General features: G+C 43.2%; 1 protein-coding gene and 1 long non-coding RNA gene across 2 annotated transcripts; both read right to left on the minus strand.

Moving 5' to 3' along the window:
* Window positions 1-5,678: 5,678 nt before the first annotated feature.
* On the minus strand, window positions 5,679-8,829 carry LOC123059385 (uncharacterized). Its single transcript, XR_006427434.1, has 4 exons — window positions 8,365-8,829; window positions 7,586-7,686; window positions 6,918-7,043; window positions 5,679-5,959 (listed from the first exon to the last, which is right to left on the minus strand). It is a non-coding gene; the product is annotated as an uncharacterized lncRNA (long non-coding RNA).
* A 3,591-nt stretch (window positions 8,830-12,420) lies between these two features.
* LOC123059386 (probable glutathione S-transferase) lies at window positions 12,421-13,440 on the minus strand. The gene is made up of 2 exons (XM_044481966.1): window positions 13,087-13,440; window positions 12,421-12,968 (listed from the first exon to the last, which is right to left on the minus strand). Exons 1-2 carry the CDS (start codon window positions 13,402-13,404, stop codon window positions 12,597-12,599), a joined length of 690 nt encoding a protein of 229 aa, XP_044337901.1. The 5' UTR covers window positions 13,405-13,440; the 3' UTR covers window positions 12,421-12,596.
* Window positions 13,441-15,515: the final 2,075 nt, after the last annotated feature.

Here is a 15,515-nt window from a genome sequence, read left to right on the forward strand (position 1 = left end):
CTCAAGAATGATGGGTGCATGGTCCGAAAGTGTCTCAATACGCTCTAGGGCACGCCCTGTTGCCAGAGGGAATTTTAGTTCCCATTCGGTATCCATGAGCGCCCGATCGAGTTTCTCGTATGTCGGCACCGGACGATTATTGGCCCAAGTAAATTGTCGCCCCGACATACTGGCTTCCCGAAGATTCAAACTGTCAATCACAGCGTTGAATAAGAAAGGCCAGTGAGTGTCAAAATGATATAATACTAGTGTATGATATTATATGTAATATGAATGTTGTATTATCCAGTACAATAAAGGCACATGGTACATCACAATTGGCACTCTAGCGAGCGGTGTTGTAGGTGTGTTGGCCTCTTTCCTTGATCATATGGATGGAGAGGTGTGCCACTGGCAAGTGATCCTGGTGAGGCCATTGTCTTTGATGATGGTCCATCTACGACTTAGATCTTGAGTTTCCATTCATCATGGTTGGTCCCCGTTGGGGTGGGGGGTACCGAGCGAAAACTCCATGCATTGACGGTGATGATGCCTGGCTCCCAGTGTCGTGTTCCTCTTGTGGGCACCGCCTTGGCCTCCCTCCGCCCCTTCCTCTAGCTAGCACTTGGGGTGAAAATCCTCGTCCATCTTGGGCAGGCACGGCGGGTGTGCTGTGTTGTGTCCCTCTTGTGGGTGACCTCGGTCCTGGCAGCGTGTTTGGTTTGTCTTGGAGCTCCTTTCCTCCCACCTCAGCTCCGACGGCTAGTTGTCCCATTTGCTCCAACTTTTACACACCACGTATCCTCTCTCTCTCTCTGTCATTTCTGCTGGTCGGCAGGGTTGGCGCTCCTCGGTTTGGAGCGAGAGGGCAGTGGGTCCCCTCTAGCGGCAGGTTGGTGGTGATCATGCGATGGAATCTGGTGCCTTCTTGCAGGTGCCGCGTGGTTGCATGTCGTCGGCTGCCTTTGGTTGTAGTTTGAGGTGGTCCGCCCCTCCTGCGTGTGTTATTTCTACTCGTGTCGTGTCCGGAGTTTGAATGAAACTGTAGCATGCGCCAGTGAGTGCGGATAGCTTTAATTGGCTGTCCTTTTCCCTTGTTTAACATCTCTTGTTCGACCACATAGTACTTTATGTTATGAACCATGAGACATAATTATACTAGTAGAAGATATTTTCTTGGAAGATATACACTTTATTGTAGGCCCATAAGGTCAGGACTGTACGAGCATAATCCAATGTTATAAATCATACCCATGCTACTTCCTAGAGTAGCACATCCGTAGCTAGCATTCACCTCTCCACTCTTCCTATCCATATTTGCTCTCTTCACCCAATAGTATTTGCACCCAAACACCAAATAGTATTACCACCCAAACAAACACGGACAACAGAGTCAAGAACCAATGATTCAGCAAGGACACAACGGTAAGAAACGAGTAATGTTTCTTCACAAAATGAACAAGCAAACAAACTAACAAACGAGCAAAAGTAGAAATAGTTAGGCGATGTTGGATCCATACATGGAAATGGGAGGCATTTAGAAACACATGCCTTGCAGAAGCTTATGGAAACATTGTTTCTCAAGAATACTAAGTACCCAAGGAAGAAGCACAAGGACTCTTCGTCAATGTGCCGCTGGGAGGCGCGTGAGGAAGCATCTCTGTCATGTTAGATATGTCTTCAGTGATGGGAGCACTGAGGCACATGTTGAGGTCGTTGTGCTTGACGAACTGGATGCAGAAAGTGACACCGAGCTTCAATTGTTTAGTCGTCCTAATTTACTAAACGATTATTACTAGGGGTGTCCCTTGGTCGTGTACATGCTGTGGGTATGATGGTGTGGGATTAACTACCCACGTGCTTCGCAAGTATTCCCTTTTCTGCTATGCATTTAGTCAATTTTGTCCCTTGGATAGAAAGCCACCAGTGGCTTTGTTTTCTACATTATGGTGATGCACTGCACTGAACGGGAATTTCAACTTTTATCCCCTGCCTATCTGAAAGCATTTGGGGAGGTCAAAAGCATCCCTGATTTAGTGATGACCAGCAACAGGCTCCCACGATCAAGCAGATTTAATCGGCTTTCACGGATTTCTCATGACTAAGAATTAATTAGGTTATGTCTAGTTCTCATCTAGATGAGAAATAACTCAGTCAAATATAACTCCTACATCGTTTGATTTTACGCTATGTGAATTTTCTTTTATTTTCTTACTTGATTAATTAAATAGTGTGGGAGTTAGATGGGACTTTGCCACTTCTCAACTAAGAGAGCCATTCCATTTAGGGCGAGACAGAATGTGCGGGCACAAGCGGTCTAGTGTCCAAGCCGATTGAAACAGTGGCCTCAGATACCACATGGATTCTTGGTTGTACGCTAATTCATTACCTTTTCATTTCTACTTCGGTACAACCCCATTAAACACATCAACGGAGGCGCTACGCGGCCTGTCTACGTACCGGCCATACATGGATTTTTTCTCTTTCTTTTTAATCTTGAAAAAATGTGGCCTGTGTACGTACATCACATACACTGATTTTTTCTCTCCCTCTTTTTAATCTTCAGAAAATGTGCGTCATGGGAGATTCAAACTCCAACCCTCAAGGTTCACTTCAAGTTGTAGTAACCAACCAGTTACTTGTGCCCACTTGCTTTCTTTTTCGGTTCTTATGTGGCAAATATGGCTTTGTGAACTTTAGGCCAGACTTTTTTGTGTTTTTCAAACCGGGTTTTACTATGTTTTGTTCTGGTTTTTTGTTTTCTTGTTTTTACATATGCATGAAATTTTTTAAATTTTAACACTCAAATTCGTAGGCTTTTTTTTTTTCAAATTTGTGAATCATTTTCAGTTTATAGAAAAATTTGCAAAATTTTCAAGCGAACATTATTTTGAAAATTTGTGAATATTTCGCTCAAAATTGATGAACTTTTTTTAATTCCGCAAACCTTGGGCCAGCTCAACAAGCGACCGACGTGAGCGATATCGTCGCCAGGTTGGGCAAGCCCTAAGTGGTTTTTTATTTTCTATTATTTTCTTCTCTTTTTTGATTATTCATGTTTATCCTTTTGAACTTTATTATCGATTTTGATTTTGAAACATGTTCCAAAATTTGAAAAGTTGTTTAATACACAAAAAAATGTTCTTGTTTTCAAATATTGTTTACAATTTTAAAAAAATATTCTGGAATTTCATAATTTTTCCCTTTTTTCATTTATATTCACCAAAAGATTAAGAAATATTTTCTTGTTCAAAAAAGTTGATTTTTTAATAAAAAGTATGAGCTTTGCACTTTATGTTCAAAACATTCATCAATTGTTAGGAATTTGTTAACAATTTTTAAAAAATTGTTCAAGTTTGTAAAATTTCCATGCACAATGTGAAATTCCAAAATTGTTGACAAATTTCAAGAAATGGTTGGGACATAAGAAAATGTTCATGTCGATTTATAATGATACTAATTGTAAATATGCGAAGTATCAAAATTAGGGAAAACTACATGCTCACAGGTGCACCCGTCTGGCCTATTATGTCAGACACCTCTCAACTGTAGTTATTTTACTATTGATAAATGACTCCAACTTCTTGAAGAAGCCTGGTAGAAACATATGAGGCATCCATGGCAGGTTTGAGTGACTTGTGACACTGTTTGCACGTTGCGACATGTCCGGCCATTTTATCAGCCCATTGATCGAACCCAATGACTAAATTTTCTGCCTCCGCACCTATTATCTCACCAAGCTTGTTGGATCATGTGTTGCAGCCGGTTGTAGATCTTAGACCACTTCTCTTTTCTCGTCTCTCATCTCTGTGTTGAAGTCAGCATAAATCTGATGTGGTGACTTTTATAGGCCTCCTACATCATCTTGTTATACTTACTCTTAGCTGTCAGACAATGCTGCCAGCCCATAAGACAAGTGCCCGACAACATCGCCACCAATGGATATACATGTTGCGCTGCCAAAACTATCATGTTTTGCAAGTTTGAGCTACTTAAAGTAGAGCTGTCACACCCATGTTGAACGTTTCCACCCTCGAATCCCATGTACGCGAACAGTGCTGATGGCATTTAGTAGGCGCAAGGACCTTAATCGGGATAGAATCCAACCTAAGCTGAAGCGCGCACTCTATGCGTCGGACACCGATGAATCTCATTAACATTTTTATTTTTTATTTTTAAAAATAATAAAAAATATTCTTTAGGAGAAAAATATATTACCAAAACACTTTAATAAATATAAAATATATACTTTATCGGTCAAGAAAAAATGTATCAACTAGTTGTAAAAATTTCTTAATGTTTGATAAATTTATTCATTTATACTGAATAAAATATCCATGATGATCATGAAAAAGTGCTCGAGTATAAAAATAAACCATTTGTAAAAATAAATTTATAACATAATTTGGAAAACTAGAAAGTATTTTTTTAAAGATATTCTGGTGTGCATGAAAGTGTCCATGCTTTATAACTAAATAGGTAGGCATGAGAAATAAAAATATCCAAACAACTTATCAAAAATATGTGCAAAGATAAAATGGGGCACATATAAAAGGTTTTCTCAAATATGTTTCACCGTCTAAGTAAAATGTTCGTATATAAAAATAAATATTGCAGTAACTTATAAAATTATAATTCTGAAGTAGATTTCAACTTGTATGGAAAATGTTTTTCTAAATTTCAACAACATTTCCCGTAGAAGTTTTTTTTAAACTTCTATGGAAATGTTGAAATGTATCATGAAATGACATTCAAAAATTATATTTTCAAAATATTTTAGTGTGATGATTTCGTTTTTCGCCATGAATTCGGCAAATGTCATTTCATCATTAAATTTGCCAAGTACCTACCTAAACCATTTGTCAAGAAAAAATTATTTTTTTATTTTTTTCCTCAGATTTTAATGTTCATCATATGCTCAGATGAGCTCAGAAGCAGAAGAGGACTTTAGGGCCTTGCTCTGCGAATTAAACCATGGCATATTGCTGTGTACTATAATAGTAGTTTACACACACCCAATTCAATATAGCCAACCCGGTCAACCACTACCGGACTCGCGGCCTATGCCTACGACCCAGGGCCGTCGGCATAGGTCCTTTGCCATCAGCATAGGTCTATGCCTACGGCTGCCGTCGGCATAGACCCGTCGGCGTAGATCATGTCAGTGTAGTCTTGTCAGACCGTCGGCGTACTAAAGCCGTTGGCATAGCAGCCTATGCCTACGGCTTCCGTACAGCCGTCGGCATAGTTTCACCGTCGGCAAAAAAATGGATGAGACGGCGGCTAACGGCGCCGTTGCGAAGTCCGACCAACCAGGAGTTGCCACGTGGCAAATCTATGCCTACGGCTTTGCCGTCGGCATAGCCTTCCACGTGGCAGCTCCTGATTGCTCCTGGTCGTGGACTATGCTTACAGCAAAGCCGTAGGCATAGATGCAAAACTATGTCGACGGCTTTGCCATAGGCATACATGCCACATGGCAGCTCCTGGTATCACAACAGCCATCTATGCCTACGGCATTGCCGTCGGCATACTTGCTGACCAGAACCAAAAAAAAATTAGCCAAAAAGGCTAGCTATTTACAAATGCTTATACAAACACTAATAAGCTTGCACGTGCGTAAAAACACATGATTTGAAACAAGACCAGATGTGGATAGATTTCAAAAAAATGAAATTTCAAGCAGTGACAACACCTAGTTCATCAATCATACTAATAATTTATAATATCATTCTCCATGAATCAACATACTTGTTGAAACAAATATATATCACACCCTTTGCATAAATTATATAATCTTTTATCTCAATGCACAATTTCTCAACACATGGTGGCTAAACGTTTACAATCTCCTGTAAATGAACTATAGTATGTGAACCATTTGAAATTTCGGTGTCATATTGTTACAGTATAATCCAGTCAGAAATTAGAATGCCCTTGTTGGGCAATGGACTATTTTAAAACTTCATCACCATCGTACCTACACACATATAAGTGTTGTTCAGTAAATAACCATTTATGTATCAACTAAATTCAGTAAAGGACTATTACTATGAGAAAATCAAGTGTTGTTCAAAAAAGAAAAGTGCCCATTATCACTTCAGTTATAACTGCTACTGCTAGCTGCTCTTGCTTCCCTTCGCATTGTAAGGGTGTTGTATTTAGCAACAAAACCTTGCATATCAAATTATATGGAGAACATATGCTGCAATGAACCATTGACTGATCTAAAAACCAACATTGGCATCCAAACTGGCCCAGCTCTCCATCTAAAAATAATCTTAAATAACAAATAAAAAAATTGCAACATTAAGTGAATTTGGGCTGAAGTGAATTTGCCTTTGGTTGACCAATATTCTTCGTATTTTTATTCCAATATTCTTCATGTTTGGTTGACCAAACACCATCTCATATTATGATTTATGAAGCGATCATTTAGTAACACCACAATATCCCAAAGTAGCAGGCATTTTATTTTCCTAAAAAGAAGTAGCCGACATATTCTTAAGCTTCTGTACAAGCTTTGCAAAGAAATTTTATAACCCCTCTAGATTGTCTGAGCAACAGTACTGATTCCAGATTGCCGGTTGTATCTCAAATTGAAATCATAAGTTAAATACTTGTGACAACCTACCCAGAAAGTCTCAATCTCAAGTATCATTGCTTCCAAATAAATTACTGTGATGCAACAACAGTAACTCGTAGATGGCAACCAGAATGAAATTGTATCAAAACGGACCAAATCTTGCCAATAAACCCAACACATAATAGAATTAGACCTTGCAATTATGGCAAGTTACAGTCATCAAATTTATCTGCTCTAATTCGCAACAAGAAAACTTTGATTTGTGATATGATGATGACCAGGCAGCCAAGGAGAAGTGGACATGCAAGAGAGGAGTCGTGACTTGGCGACCATGGTTGTTCTCTGCACATACCTTGATGCGGTGTTCGTCCTCCACCCCAGCATCCTGCGTGTCCCGTCCTTGCCTCCCCGCGCCTTTCACACGACATATCTTCAACCTCCTAACCATCTTTGATGCACTGACGCTGAGTTAAGAAATCTGCCAGGAATGACATCGGAAATTAATAGTCAAGCACAATCCTTGAGATAACATGGTTATCGTAAAAGTATCAATATCTATCAGGAGATCAAACCTACTAATTTAAACCACGCTTCAAATCTTGTGCAACTTCTCCTATATAGAAGCATGGTTTCTTCTCATGTAGATGTGGGAAATCTGACACGAATGCATGTATGCAACAAAAAATTCTCTAGTGTCATACGCACAAGTTAAGTAGTTAACAAAAGTTTACTTCCCACTACTAATTTTGCACTTGTCATAATAAAGAAAACAGAGCTCGACATCACGGCAACAAAAGCGGTAGACTGGGAGCCTGGAACCATGCACACCAAATCGCAGAGCAGAAAAATAGCAGTACTACCTGGAGCAAAAGAAACTCAACGGACTGGGGCAACATTTGGAAAGAGACAAGCAAGTACTACAACAGCTAGCTAGGCTGAATTGAAGATCAACCAAAATCATATCAAGTATTTGTTGAGCATGCTTATACACGGGAAGGGGAAGGGGTTCACGGCATGGACCTTTAGGTCATGGCGTGGCTTGCATCTCTCCTCCTCATGTGCATTGGTTTGCATCCAATCCTTGCAGTCCAATCGATGGGCGTCCCCCCCTCTCTGCATCTCTAGAACAACACGACACTTAAATTTCATCAACTTCCATTGCTACTTAATAAAAGAGGGGCAAGATGTATATGCTGCATAAAACATACATGGAGAAGCAAGCTGCTTGAAAACAGAGGAGATCCATGATGGTTGTTTTCATTCGCAACAGAAGAACTCGAAAAAATGTGCAAGTGCATGCTATCTATGGATACACCAACTCCATCAAGTACCTAGCACCCAAACTAAGAAAAAAAATCATTCATATGCAGCAGCCCAAACTCAACTTTGAGAGAGCGGACTAATTAACATTTTTTTGTTGGGTCAAATTTTTCACAAATATAGATAGAAGCACTCCAGAAGCTATCCGAATAAATCATAGAGGCTGGCCAAACTAATTGGCGCACTCAAACGATACAAGAGAGCGGCCTGATGAACACATTGTTAGAGACGCACATATAGCTAGTTTCTGTAGATCAATTAAGCTACTAGCTTGGTTGCTTCTTTTAGATAGCATACACGTACGTGATTTGTTATAGCATACATAAACCGAACACACTTTCTTTATCAAAATTTTCACAACTAGAAGAACTCCAGCAGCTAGCTAGGCAGAAGTGAAGATTGACCAAAATCATATCAAGCAATGTGAAGCATCATTATACAAGGAAAAGGGGGGAACAGAGGAGTGCAGAGGGTCTCACCATGGGGGTGCTTTAGCCGATGTAGTGCACCGCCATCACGCCGTGGATGGAGCCTCCGTCACGCCGTGGATGGAGCTGTCGTCTCGCCGGAGTTTACCCGCCGCGTGCGTCCGCCCCGCAGCCACCGGGTGCAGGAGAGCCGACCACGAGGGGGAGCTGCCCGTGGGACTTGCGGTGGCCGTCGGAGAGGGCGGAGCAGAGTCGCCAGCGACATGCCAGAGTTGGAGGGGATGCCACCCTCGAAACCCTAGCAATGGGGAGGGGTCGTGGGTGAGCTCTCGGGGACGCGAGAGGCGGATCTGGCCGGAGGGAAGGGAAGAGCGGCGGCAAGGGAGCTCGGATCTGTGCTGCGCGCCGGCGAGGGCCGCCGGTACAAGCCGGAATCGAGCGTCGTAGGTGGCGGCGGTGAGGTTTCGTGGTGGGGGGAGAGGGAGAGACGAGCGAGAGGGAGAGGTGTGCGGTGGATTTCTGTCTTTTTTTTCTTTTCCTCCTCCTTCTCTTTAGATGGATGTATGTGGGGTGGAGAGATGGATGGATGGATGTGAGCCATGTCATCAATCCATGGCATAGTTGGTTCCACCAATGAGAATTAAGCTCTTGCAATTGTATTTTCTCCTCTTATTCTGGGTAAACACTTAACAACTTTGGAGAAGGGCATCGGCCTAAATGGCTCGCTCCTTCCCATGCTTTCCGACCGGGCTGAGCCGACCACGGCAGGGCGTGGTAAAGTTTCAGCACGTTTCGGAGAAGCCTAACCGGAGGTCGCTTGTAACCTAAAATGATGTCCAGAAGTGGTTTGTCAAATCAAATATGATGTCTTTACAGCATGTATAGGTGTAGTGCAACCAAAGGAGGGACATGCCCCACCACTGAAGGGTGAATTTACCTCGACGGCATGCCGGATCTAGCCATTGAAATCCACAGAAAATCATACGATGCCGGAAATCCTCGGGACCTGGCGCGGTGTTGTCATATGGCCCTTGTAGGGTGTGGTAAAAGTTCGAGCACGTTTCGCGGAAGCTTGACCGGAGGCCCCTTGTAAACTACACCATCCCCAAGGTAGTATGTGGCTATCGAGAGAGGAATTGTCCTGTTTGTGAAGGAAGTGTGTTGCTCATTGCTTAATTGACCTCGAAACTTCTCGTGCTCTCAAAGGGGACCATTGCATGACACATGCCAGAACATGGCATTTTTCTAGGCCGCCTGCAATATTTGAGACATTTATTGCATCTGTAGGGTTTCAATGCGGGAAGTTACAGATCTGCATGGAGACCACCTGAAACGATACCCAGAAGTGGTTTGTCAAATCATATATGATGTCTTTGCGGTATGTGTAGGTCTAGTGCAACCACAGGAGGGACAAGCCCCACCACCGGAGGGTGAATGTACCTCAACGGCATGCCAGATCTAGCCATTAAAATCCATGAAAAATCATACGATGCCGGAAATCGTCAGGACCTGGCACGGTGTCGTCGTATGGCCCTTTTAGAGTGTGGTAAAAGTTTGAGCTCGTTTTCGCAGAAGCCTGATCGAAGGCCGCTTGTAAACTACACCATCTCCGAGGTAGTATGCGGCTATCGAGAGTGAACTTGTCCGGTTTGTGAAGGAAGTGTGTTGCCCGTTGCTCCGTTGACCCCGAAACTTCTCATGCTCTCAAAGGGGACCATTGCATGACACGTGCCAGAACATGGCATTTTTCTGGGGCCCCTACAATATTTGAGACATTTATTGCATCTGTAGGGTTTTAATGCGGGAAGTTATAGATCTGCATGGAGACCACCTGAAATGATACCCAGAAGTGGTTTGTCAAATCATATATGATGTCTTTGCGGTATGTGTAGGTCTAGTGAAACCACAGGAGGGATAAGCCCCGCCACCGGAGGGTGAATGTACCTCAACGGCATGCCGGATCTAGCCATTAAAATCCACAAAAAAACATACGATGCCGAAAATCCTCGGGACCTGGCACAGTGTCGTCGTATGGCCCTTGTAGAGTGTGGTAAAAGTTTGAGCTCGTTTCGCAGAAGCCTGACCGAAGGCCGCTTGTAAACTACACCATCTCCGAGGTAGTATGCGGCTATCGAGAGAGAACTTCTCCGGTTTGTGAAGGAAGTGTTGCTCGTTGCTCCGTTGACCTCGAAACTTTGTGTGCTCTCAAATGGGACCATTGCATGACACGTGCCCGGACATGACATTTTTCTGGGTTGCCTCTAATATTCGAGACATTTATTGCATCCGTAGGATTTCAATGCGGCAAGTTGCAGATCTGCATGGTGATCACCTGAAATGATGTCTAGAAGTGTTTTATTAAATCATATATGATGTGTTTGCAGTATGTGTAGGCCTAGTGCAACCAAAGGAGGGGCATCCCCCACCACCGGAGGGCGAATATACCTCAGCGGCATGTCGGACCTAGCCATTAAACTCCACGGAAAATCATATGATGACGGAAATTCTCGGGACCTGGCACGGTGTCGTCATATGGTCCTTGTAGGTTGTGGTAAAAGTTTGAGCGAATTTTGTAGGAGCCTGACCGGAGGCCGCTTGTAAATTGCAACATCTCCGACGTAGTATCTAGCTATCGAGAGAGAACATGTCCGGTTTTGTGAAGGAAGTGTGCTGCATGTTGCTCTGTTGGCTATTTCAACCCTCCATCACACTCTATACATATATTAAGACACAATGCAAGTTTTAGTGGCATTACTACCCCTGAAGGCCCCCGACCGGCCTAACCCTTACCCGTTGACCCTAAGATCCAGGCCTTTGACTTTCACCGGACAGCCTTTGCCCGACGGACTTTTCCACCTGGTTGTGATAGGCCAGCCCATAGAAACATTTCAGACCAAGGTTTGGGCCCAACCCACCACAAGATTCCCTCCGGTTCGACTCGACATGGTCATTTCCACCCTCCAAGTGCTAGCAGCAGCACCGTCCGTGAAGGGGATCACACTCTGGAGCCGCGTGCTCGGTGTTTACACCTTCCATCATAATCCTAGAAAGAATCTGATGGATGTAGATATAAATTTTGTCTCTTTGGCCAAGGAATGAAAAATAAACAAATAAGTCAAAATAAAAGGGTATTTTCTGTAAATCTGAAGCAAACATGATTTTGGTTTGTTCAAATTTGGAACATAGTATAGCAACATAATCCTTTCAAGATTTTGATAAAAACCATATAAAATTTGTCAAAATCGACCGACATGTCAATTACTTATGATTTTAACAAAGTATAAGGACCTATATGCAAAAGTACATGAGGTCACATTTCTAACATACTCAAAAACAAAAACAAACTGGATATTCATAATCTACGGAAAATTCTACCCCAAATCGATGTATAATTTATGTATGTTTAAGTTTAGATAAGTTAAATTTAAATTAATCAAATTTTAACTTTCAAAAATAAAAATAATTTAAAATAAAAAACAGATGATATCTATGCCTACAGCACGGCCGTAGGCATAGTTCTCGGCCAGGAGCTACCAGGAGGCGCCACGTGGCGGATATGCCTACGGCAAAAATTATGCCTACAGCTTTGCCGCCGGCATAGCTATACCACGTGGCAGCTCCTAGTAAAAAAACAGATGATATCTATGCCGACGGCCGCCGTCAGGGCCGTCGGCATAGATTTGACGGCGTCAGCACACCGTCTGTCCCCGGGCCACCAGAGCCACCTCTATGTCGACGGCCTAGCTATGCCTACGACTGCTGTAGGCATAGATCGATGTATGCCGACGGCCTTACTATGCCTACGGCTGCTGTAGGCATAGATGGAGCTATGCCGACGGCTTTTCTATGTTGACGGTTTTCCCTAGGCATAGATGGAGCTATGCCTACGACTGCTGTAGGCATAGCTCCATCTATGCCTACGGCAGCCGTAGGCATAGATAAGGCCGTAGGCATATAAGGTTATTCCGGTAGTGAACTACCGCTACCCTCAGCATCAGCCATTCTGTGAACTTCTTGACCGGAGGAGTGGAGCACACAGCCGGTGTGCTCCTTAAACCATACGACAACGAAGTTCTGTCAAGTGTTGAACTGTTGCGAGAGGAGTAATGTGACGGTGACTCAATTCGATATAGCAAAGTTGATACATTCATCCGAGATGGCTGATTAATAATGGTAAACGTGGGCTTTTTCTTATTCCTAGACAAGTAGACATGACGACCGTGGGCTCTGGGCTACAATATCTTCCCATGCACGCATCCACTTCGACATCAACATACATCACATTATTTTGGCAGCATTGACTTTGCCATGGCCATAAACATCTCCTTGTTGGCCGTGAAATGGGCGAGCATCTGCGCCCTGTCCGGCAAGCACGCTCTGACCTTCTCGTCGGAGGCATACTCCTTGGCCCAGCCGCACAGGCGAGGGAACTCCTCGGCCGTGACCAGTGTCACCCCGGACACCTCCTCGCAGACGGTGAGCCAGTGCGCGAACCCGCAGGCAGCTATGTCCACGAGGCCAATGGCGTCGCCGGCGAAGAACCTCTTCCCCTCGAGCTGCGCCTCCAGGAGCGCGAAGTTCTCCTTGATCTCCTTCATGAACCCCTTCTGCGCCTCGCCGTCCGTCCACATCGCCAGCCAGAACGGCTTCGAGCACTGCGCACTCAGCCAAAATCATTACTGGTACGTAGCCAGGAGGAGTTTACAGGGAAACAAGACCGCTAACTACTAGAGAAAGTACGAGCAGAGTGAGACGAGAGATCAGGTCATGTACCTTGTCGTCGATGAAGCGGGACCAGAAGCGGGCGGTGGCGCGGTCGTACGGGTCGGTCGGGAGAAGGGGCGGCCCGTCGAATGTCTCGTCGATGTACTCGACGATGATGAGCGACTCGCAGACGGTGCGGTCACCATGGAGGAGCACGGGCACCTTCTTGTGGACGGGATTGCTCCTGAGCAGCAGCTCGCTCTTGTTGTGGAGCTCCTCAAGGATGAGCTCGTAGGGAACGCCCTTCAGGCGCAGGGTAACCTCGGCGCGGTGGCTAAACGGGCTGTCGAAGGCGCCGATCACCCTGACGGCCGCCGGTGCGCTCATCTTGGCTCGCTTCCTCTGCTGGAAGTCAAATGTAGATTGTTGTGAGGTCTGTGCGTAATGGCCGGTTACTTTGTGGTATTTTATAGCGCTTGGATATTGGACTGGCTTAATGTCGAGGCTATTTTAATCGAGTTGGTAATGAAACTTCTTCGGGAAGAACAGATTGTTTTTGTTTCCTGAGCACAAGTCAAATGTTGCTGTCTTTGCGAGAAGCTTCCTTGTTGCTTCGCTCCATACAGAGTGATCGATAAAATAACGTACTGCCTCTGTTTTCATTCAATCCGCGTATTAGCTTTAGTTAAGTTTTGTAAACTTTGATAAAATTTATCAACAAAATTTTTAACATATACAATAACAAATAAATACCATTAGATTTATTATTAAATGTACTTTCACATCATATAGATTTGTTATAGTCAGCGTTTGTATTTTTTCTATAAACTTGATCAATTTACAAAGTTTGACTTCAACCAACTCTAATATGCAGAGTAAATAAAAACAGAGAGAATACTAGGCCAGGCCTATTTGTTTCCATCGCCAAATCGCAGGGAGTTATAGCAACAGCAAGCCAACATGAATGGGCGTCTGATACAAAAAACTCCTTCATATAAAAAAAGCTCTATAATATGACATTTTAAAGAAACATATAATTTCCGTGAAAATTGTTACTTAGCGTAGTTTATGACTAAAATCAAAATTTTAACTGAAAAAGATAAATCAAGCAGTTACCATCTTCACCATCCTTTGCCCCGATCTCTAGTGGGTGTCCTACTACCACATCTCCGGTTGCCACCGCATTCTAAAACTCCTCCTCTGACTTCAATAATGTCTGTCATTAGGTCAACCTCGTAACCACACAGTGACACGATAAGGGTTGGTTTGTGCCACCTCATTTGTTTCTCTATCGGCTCATCAACCTTCTTATAGGTCTCTGTAGCTGGCAATGCCACCTTTTTGCACTATTGTGAAACACCGCCTCCACCATCCATCCATTAGCTATATCGGCCTTTCCTCTCGGTTTGGAGCATGAAGATTTCTATCTCTCTCCCATCCCCAACATTACCCCACCCTCAAAACTCTAATCTTGTGGACATGGTCCAGGGATCAGTGGCGCAGTGATGAACAGAGTGCCGCTCACCTTCAGCAGCTCTGAAATTTTCGCGTGTTCCCAGCATAGTACCTCTCTTCTTCATGTATTTCAAGGGTCAGGTCTCTGGCAGAAAATACACATGGGGCTAGAGGGATGTAGCAATACATTGTACTGCATTATCACAACGTCTCATGTAAGAAAATTTCCTTCTAACATGTGAGCAATGGTGTCAGCAAGAGTAATTTCATTCTCTTTGTGGTGAACATTTCGATACATTTGAGCTTTTCATAGTAACATAACATAATTGAGGTAAAACATCTGAAAAACCTAATCCCATTCACCTGTAAGCGGGCAATTGTTAGTGAACAATTGTTTCAAATTTCTTCCATACTCCTATTAGTAGAGTCTGGTTAAAAGCATGAGAATACATGTTGTGTCTATGTACTTTTAATGTGAACTCATTTGTAGCATACTAATATCCTAAATCAGAGTACACACCATAGGATATCGATTCATCAACTTTTTTGTTAAAAAAAATACTTGTCATGTTTTTCCAATCACATTCACTCATGGCAATGCTGCAAAAAGAGCCAAGACAATGAAACATTTAAGTGAGCACAAGGATGCTTAAGAAGGTGGTCGATGAGGCATACATGAGGGGTGCCAATGGTGCCAATACATCCATGTCCCTGTACGAGCTGATGACGTCCACAACCACGACAAGAGGTATTCCATTGCCAATATGTCCATTGATGCACAACTCAACATAATAAGAATTGCCAATACCTTGTGCGTTTCTAGGGCCACATAGAGGGATTTTCAGGCATTGACGTATTGGCAATGGAATAAGCAGCAATGACAAGAGGGATTGGCAACTATTGGAGGAAAAAACTTAGTTACTGAAGTTATTTGGATAATGTTCTATTGGTGATTGTTCTATATCTTGTAATAACTAGACATGATTATGTTATGTTGTTACTTTGCTAATACTTTGCTATGTTGGTGGAATTTGAGGGGGGGC

The sequence above is a fragment of the Triticum aestivum genome, chromosome 3A (assembly GCF_018294505.1).
Source record: "Triticum aestivum cultivar Chinese Spring chromosome 3A, IWGSC CS RefSeq v2.1, whole genome shotgun sequence".
NCBI lineage: Eukaryota > Viridiplantae > Streptophyta > Magnoliopsida > Poales > Poaceae > Triticum > Triticum aestivum.